The sequence below is a fragment of the Manihot esculenta genome, chromosome 3 (genome assembly GCF_001659605.2).
Source record: "Manihot esculenta cultivar AM560-2 chromosome 3, M.esculenta_v8, whole genome shotgun sequence".
In the NCBI taxonomy this organism is placed as follows: Eukaryota; Viridiplantae; Streptophyta; class Magnoliopsida; order Malpighiales; family Euphorbiaceae; genus Manihot; species Manihot esculenta.
In genome coordinates this window covers 17,390,507-17,398,574 of record NC_035163.2, presented here as the reverse complement: position 1 = coordinate 17,398,574, position 8,068 = coordinate 17,390,507, and the positions used below count along the sequence as shown (strand labels likewise).

General features: G+C 35.4%; 1 protein-coding gene across 1 annotated transcript; it reads right to left on the bottom strand.

The window, feature by feature from the left end:
- Nucleotides 1–3,640: 3,640 nt before the first annotated feature.
- On the bottom strand, nucleotides 3,641–6,850 carry LOC110612173. The gene is made up of 7 exons (XM_021752875.2): nucleotides 6,277–6,850; nucleotides 5,570–5,656; nucleotides 5,212–5,469; nucleotides 4,870–5,034; nucleotides 4,702–4,755; nucleotides 4,455–4,601; nucleotides 3,641–4,343 (listed from the first exon to the last, which is right to left on the bottom strand). Exons 1-7 carry the CDS (start codon nucleotides 6,448–6,450, stop codon nucleotides 3,966–3,968), a joined length of 1,263 nt encoding a protein of 420 aa, XP_021608567.1. The 5' UTR covers nucleotides 6,451–6,850; the 3' UTR covers nucleotides 3,641–3,965.
- Between the last annotated feature and the right edge of the window lie 1,218 nt (nucleotides 6,851–8,068).

Genomic DNA, 8,068 nt, shown 5'->3' with positions numbered 1-8,068 from the left:
TTTAGTAGAGCAATACTATGAGGGAATATATTAGAAAAATATTAAACAAAATATGTATTGTGTTAGTTTTACGTAATGTAATTACTTAAATCAAATTAATAATGATATTTTTTAAAAATTTTTTTAAAAGTAAATTCTCTCTCGAATTGTTGTTTATGAGCTTGTTGTCTCTTCTAATCTATGGCACATGAATTTCTCATGTCTTATTGGAGAACATTCTTGTAACGACCTGGAAACCGGACCGCTACCGACGCTAGGATCTAGGTCGATTTAAGGTCGTCGGGACCCGTAGCAAGCCTGCTAAACTCTCTGTAAAAATTAAAACTTTGCTCTGTACCAAGGCTCAACCTGTCCATGCACTATCTCTGTGCACAGACCCCTTACTAGAGCTCTCATCAAATGTTCTAGCTGGGTCCACACTATATAAGTTAGCCTGAATTTTCCATTCTCATTCAATAAAACATTTACATAAATAAACCATGTATACAAAAAGGGATTTACAAACATAAGGGTCAAGCACAATACTATACAATACTCTGTACATTACTAACACATCTCTGTTACAATATTACATGTCCACACTAGGCTCTTACACAACTCTTTACTCTTTCTGTACTCTGCTGAACTCCCCCTGACCTCTAAACCTGCAAGACTGGGGTTAAGGTAGTGGGATGAGCTACTATAGCCCAGTGAGTAGAACAGTAAAAATATGTTATTAAACATGCTCACATGGAATGCATCATATCACAGACAATTCACATCAAAGATGAACATGTCACCAATAGTCCCGACATCCTGTACTCGTGCCAGGGTGTAGAATGGGCACCTGGTCTTCCTGTCTTACCTCATAACTCGTGCCAGGGCATAGAATGGGCACTTAAGTTTAGTTCCACTCACCTCTGGCTGACTCTAAACTGACTCTGAAGCAGTGCTCACTGCTGATCTCTTCGGTTCCTCTGGTCCGTTCCTACACAGTTGGACTGAAATGAGGGACCAAACTAGCTCAAGAACATCCCTATAAAACTCCCCAAAACCCCCCTAAAACATCCTAAAACAATCACATAAAATATGCAAAAGAAGGCTGGACAGGACACTTTCGGCGGCAGGTTCGGCGGCCGAAAGTCCTCTCCAGAGCCGAAAGTCCTCTCCAGAGCTGAAACTCAGCTACTTTCGGCGGCACCTTCGGCAGCCGAAAGTCCTTCCAGAGACGAAACTCATGCATGTTCGGCGGCACTTTCGGCGGCCGAACCTTCCTCTAGAGCCGAAAGTCCAAACTTTCGGGGGCAAGTTTAGGCAGCCGAAACCACCTCCTTAGCATGTTCGGCGGCCGAACCTTCCTTCGGCGGCCGAAACTGGGTTCTCCAGTAAGGCAGAACCTTGCTCTGCTTCATGCAAAACTCTCCCAACTTCACTCAAACATGCAACCAACAACTCACCAACAAGCATATACCCAAATACATGCACAAAGGGGTCCAAAACTAACTTAAAACCCCAACAAACATCACAACACATCACATAAACATATTATACACCAAAAACTCACATAACCCTACTCATGCATCTCTACCCATAAAACTCCATAAAACCTTCATAAAACATCAAAGAAGCTAAGGATCTACACTTACCTCTTGAAAATCGAGAGGATAGGTGATCCTAAACGTGGAGATATGGAGAAACAAGCTCTCACAGTCTCCAAACTTCAAAACTTTGGTTTTTAGCTCACAAGCTTCAAAACAACATAAAAACTTCTCAAAACTTTGAAAGATTTGAAGGAAACATGAAGATCACCCAAGGAAGATCATGGTTTCACCTCTGTCTGTGGAAATGGAAGAAAATTTTATCCATTCACCGACCTATGGCCTTTTATAGGTGGCTGGCCAGACCACCTTCGGCGGCCAAACGTGATCCCGAATGACATGCATGTTCGGCGGCTGAAAATTACCTTCGGCGGTCGAACCTGACTTTTCTCCCTTGGTGCTTTTCTTTAAAAAAAAAACTCATTTTCTTTTACACTTAAAACCGTAAAACATCTTAAAACACTTTAAAAACATAAATATTTCTCTTCTAGAGGGTTCCGACATCCGAGATTCCACCGGACCGTAGGAATTCCGATGCCGGACTCTAGCCGGATATTACAATTCTCGTTCCCTCCCACTAAAAGAGTGGATCTCTTTCTCCATTTTTAGGTGATTTCTTTTGATTGTATTTTATTCTTCCTATATTTCTCTCAGTTTTCTCTTATAAATGTTTTTCTTATAAATCTATGATTATATGAATATTTATTTGATATATTTTTGTCATTTGCAGGTTAGAAGGTTCATAGATTCACTTTCTACGCATGTTATTCTCTTCTCCGATGAAGAAAGGCATAGTGATGACTCACATAATAAGATTCAAAAGGTATGAATGAGTCACCAAAAAGTATATCCCTACCACCACTTAATTTGTGAAAGACCAAGATGGTAAAGACAGGATGGTTGCATACCTCTGGTAGTTTGTTATTCCATTGAATTTTTGCCATTTTTTTTTAGTTGAAGGGAGTTAAATATTTGGAGACCCTTGACTTTTGTCATTCCCTTGTGTTCTTGGTGCCAGTCTTCCCCTTTGAGCAGTCACCATTTTTATTCAAATTCTTTTAATATGCAAAATTACAATTATTATTATTAAGAAGAATCTTACTTCCTTGAGCTGGCACAAGTAAAGCACATGTTTTTGAATATAATGAAAGAGAAAATATAAATAAAGTAAAATAGCTATATATATATATTTTTAGATAATAGTAAAATAGTATTTTTATAGCTTCGTAACCAGTAAATCGATAGTTCTAAGTAGAGTTTTTTATTTTTTTCTTTGAAATAAAAATGCTTAAGAAATTTATTTACAATACAGAAAATATTAATTTTAATGGAAAGATCAATTCTGTTACCATTAGAATAAAATTGAAGTGTTTTTTTACTCTCCATTTAAAATTTTATGCTGTGTCAATTTTATTTGTTAAATAAAAATGATAATCTGTTGTTTTAATTTTAAAAATATTACAATAGGCTATTGATCATTAAAAAAAACTTGAAAAATAAAATAAATTTCATTTCAGGAATTATTTTTGACAAGATAAAATGAAGTTATTCGATAAAAATTATAAAGAAATAAAAACCAGAGTGATAGGCAAATGTAGAATACACTAATAAATGACAGCTGTGGCTGCGTCTCGAGTTTTATTTATTTATTTATTTGGTTAAGCTACTTGAACGGAGACTATTCTATGCTTGCAACTTGCCATTTTTTCACCTTCCAATTGTTCTTCACAGTTCTGAATCTACCTTGACCAGTGATGTAAGAGGTGGTGCAACCTCTGCAGATGCATGAACAGCAGATAGAGGTTCATGTTAGGCTAAGGCTCTGTAGTTTCTTGGGCCAAAAAAAGGAGATCTTTTGACAGGGTAGGGGAAGCCAGCAGAGCCACAAACTCAGCTTCTTCAAGAGGAAAATATAGGGAAAACATGAATAAGAAAATACTACATCTTTATATTTCACGTGCAACTAACTACTTTCTCACGTGATAAAGTATCCAAGCTTCGTCAACTATGATGGCTAGAGCATCTATCTGTTGTAATTTTATGATTACTAAATCAGTGGAACATTAGAAGGAGAACATGGAGGCTTCATTCATTCATTCATTCATTCACAAACCACTCTTAACAAACAAATAGAATACAAAGACCAGTAACCAAGCCCTTGTTTCTTTTAGCTTCTAAGAAACTTTGGCTACATTCCCAACCACTTGCATGGAGAACACTTTTTTTTTTTAAAAGGAACAAGTCAAAACTTCCCACTATAATAGGTCACATCACTAACCCAACCTAACAGTAAAAAGCTTGTACAAGAGAGAGAGAGACATTACCAGGTTGAATGATACAGAAGAAGAAGAAGGATTAATATATATGAGGTGAAACAGATTTTCCTCTTCATGGGCAATTGGAGTTTCTACCAGGGCCACCGTAGTAAAAGTAATGGCCCCAATCACCATTGTTACCAGTTTCAACATCATAGCAATTGGATTGCTCAGTGAAGGTGCCAATTCCTTTTGGTGCTCTGAGGTTATTAGAATCATCAACAACTTGAATGTTCCTGAAGTAACTTGATTTCCCAAATCCTTCTTCAGGGAAATGGCCACTGCCCATCTGAGTTGAGGTGTGTTGACTGCCCGGCTCTGAGTTCACCACCTCACCTCCCCACTCAATCATGGAAGCACTGTCTGTTAAGTATGAGAATAAGAAAGAAGGCCAATAACCCAACACATAATCATTACCAAATTGCATCCACCAGTGTCCCTCTTTTGGATCCTACAAGAATTCCCAAGTGATCACATCAATGTGCATGAACAAGCAACAATGCAGAGAAAAACATTAAGTACTGTTTAATCTAGAGCTGAATGTGAAGTTCTTGTCATTTACCTTCCAGATAAGAATACTGATATCGTATTGGGAATTCCGGTAGGCAGAAACCGGTGAGATGCTTGCGCCCATTGCTATCTCGCTGTTGATCTGAATAAAGCCTGAACAAAGGAGATTGTAGCATCCTGTGGCTTGATATGCATCACTCTGTAATATTGTCATCGATTAAACATTGCGAGCAAAACCCATTAATATTTTCACAAAATTTTTTGAAGGAATTATGAGAGTGACCAAGTTGGAAGCTTACAGTCCAGTATGTGAAAAGCCTTGTGTTGTTGTCACCATATAGATCAGGACTAACCTGTTATCATCAACATAAATGTATTGAAGTGAGGATGTGGTATTACTTATTTCAATTATGAGTTCAATTATTTCTGATCAATACAGAAAATAAAGAAAAAAAAATCAATAATACCTGCCAGCCAGCTTCAATACTGTTGAGATCTTCACCAAAGGAACCTCCCAGTATCCACAGCTGAGACAAGCTGAACTCATTAGGCTGTTGTATTTTGGGTTCCCAGACATTAATGGTTGCTTTTGCTCCATAATACTTGTCCCCTTCTACATAAGCTATTGCGTGCTGATCACCCCAAGAATATGCCACAGGAAAGAAAGAAACATTTAGAACAAATAGACAATTACAAAATGTCAAAATCAACAAAGCAAATGGCAAAAAGCTTATTATATTATATGTTTTGAAAGGTATTTATATAAATAAAGAAACAAAAGAAAAGAGAACAAATGCAAAGAACTTTACTTGGTGACCACTTTCATTGGTGAGATCAGGATCTGCAGACCTTGGCTTGGGGATGCTTCTGTGCTTCTTCTTGCCATACCTTTTCACTGAACTTGCTCTCAGAACATCATCCTTCTTTGTTCTTCTAATGGGTATGGTACCTTCAGGGCATTTACCATTAATGTGCCACAACTGAGTGATTGGATTTGTTCTCTCTTTTGATTCTGTGGCCACTTTGTTCTCATCAAACAGCCCTTCTGGGTGGTAACTAGGCCTCATCTATAAAACCCAAAAGAAACCCAAATGTATAAAATCAGTTAAAAGCAAAGAAAATCATTTTTGAGATAGATCCTAGAAGTGTGCAGTTGAAGGAGAATACCTGAATCTTGTGATCTTTGAGGAACGGATGATCAAAAGCTGGCTGATGAGCCATGTGAATACAATCTATAATATCCCCATCTGGGCTCTGTATAGCCATCAAAAAATCCAAAAAAGAGATGAGATTTCCTTAAATAATACCCATTAATTTCTCATTCAAACAAAACTATGTTGAAGGTAATGAGTGATTTGAGGCCTCCAAAAGGAAAAAGAAAAAAAAGGCTAAAGTACCCATTAGCATTTATGTACTGTTTCTTGCATATGAAATGCATACTTCAGTTTTATTCTTTATTTCTTCAATAATTGCCAAAGGGAAATAATTGCAAATGATAGATAGAGAAAGAGGAGAGGAAATAATCAGAGCATCAACGATTCTTCAAAAAAAAAAAAAATCTAAAAAAAGGGTATAAAGGAGAGTCCATTTGCTTTGTTGAACCATTTGATTGATTAGAAAAATGTAGGAAATGAAAAGAATGTGTATCCCATTTCAAATATTTATAGTATTTGAGGTATAATTTCAAAAAAACCAATACAAATCCTTCACATAATTAAACAAACCCCGATATAAAAACCACTGCTAGGCTGAGAGCTTGAGCTATCATCAAAAACAAAAAGAACCCCATAGTCAAAACGCTTTTTCCTTTTCTTAAAACCACAACCCCCCCAAACACTTTCTCAGCAACCAAACAAAGCTTTTGAGAGATATACCTCAATGCTCTTAATAGCTGGCTTGTTTAAGCGATTCAAGTGTTTTTGCACCTCAAGTTTCTGCCTTTCCACGCTTAATCTAGCGGCGCAAGTTAATGACAACAGACCCAATAAGGAAAAAACCACCGTCAATCCTCTGCCTCCGCCAAAATACGCACCACCACCACCACTCATCTTCAGTAAAACCCACCAAAGAACCAAGAAGGTCCAAAGAAAAAGCTCTCGGTTATCGTTCGTGCCGCAGTGGAGGATGGCGCTTAAGCACAGCCAATATTAACCATGTGCATACAAAGAAAAAGAAGAGATAGAGAAAGCTTAAAAGGCTGAAGCTTTTCTCGTCTCTGCTTATCCTACGCACCCCCCTCCCCTTTGAGCTCAACTTTGAAGTGGGTCTGGTTCGGTTTCACTCAAGAAAACCCAAAGGACACTCTCACTGTGCCCACAGCCCACCACCACCGTCTCCTCCGTCACTCTCTCTTGAAATAGCGCACACACACACACTCTCTCTCTCTCTCTCTCTCTCTAAACACTCACCTTTCTTGTCATTTTTTCTCTCTCTCTCTCTTTTTCGACTCTTTCATTAAAAACTGTCCCTTTCCCCGTCCTATAAAAAAATAACAAAACCCACTTTCTCTGGCAAAAAAGAAAATGGATAATTTTTTTAGCAAAAAAAAAATGTTTATACGACCAGCGGAGTGAGAGTTTTAAAGATAAAATTATTTTATAAAATCAATATTTATTACAGTAACAAAAATATTATGGAAGTGCTTCTATAGACTTAAAAAAAATAAATTAATACAAAGATATAAAATTTAAAACGATTATTATGTTAAGAAAAGGTTTGAAATTGTGAAAATAAAAAATATTAATAAATAGAAAGATTGGAAATGGGTGGTGTTAGTACAGTGTTCACATGATCTGACTTTGTCGTTTTCAGAATGCAGCGTTTTGGACCCCCACATCACCAATCCCTCTGCTTTCTCAACTCCCAAAATTCATACCTATTTCATCCTCTCACTTTTGCTTCTTATTTTAATTTTTAGAATTATTGAATAAAAAAATTTAATAATTATATTTTATAAAATTTAACGATTAAATAATTATAAATATTAATATAAAAATCAACTATAAAAAAATTCAGATGTTAACTGATTTTTAATATTAAGATAGTGAACTAAAATAGAGAAACTTTTTTGCCATTAATTTGGGAAAACTCTTGTATTTCTATTTCCGGTCAATTGCTTAGATTTTTTTTTCCATCATTTTCAAGGAATTTAATGATAACAAAATATTTTGGATTTATATATTAAAAAAAAATTGAGAAAATGAATGAACAAGAAGAATCAATTACAACTTCGCGTCTCATCCACGATCATGTTTTAATATTATTTTAAAACAAAGATTCTTCTTTTTTCCGTTCTTATGGGAATATTAACTTCTTTTAATTGATATTTTTATTTTGTTAATTACTGCCTTTGTAACGATAATTGGAAACGTTTATGGAATCGCGTTATTATTTTTTTATTTTTTATTAAAATTTCATTTATTTATGAAAAATAATTTTTATTTAAAAATATTTTTAATAAAATAATTTATTTTTATTATTTAATTTTAATTTATAAATAAATTTTATAAATAAATTTATGTGTACAAATCTTTATATTACAATATAATAATTGCTTAAAATAAATTATAAGCTGTTAAGATAAAATCACGTAACAATAATTTAATAAGCTAATACGCGATCTCATAAAAAGAAAGATTCGAATACCGTAGTGCTCTGTTTTTCACC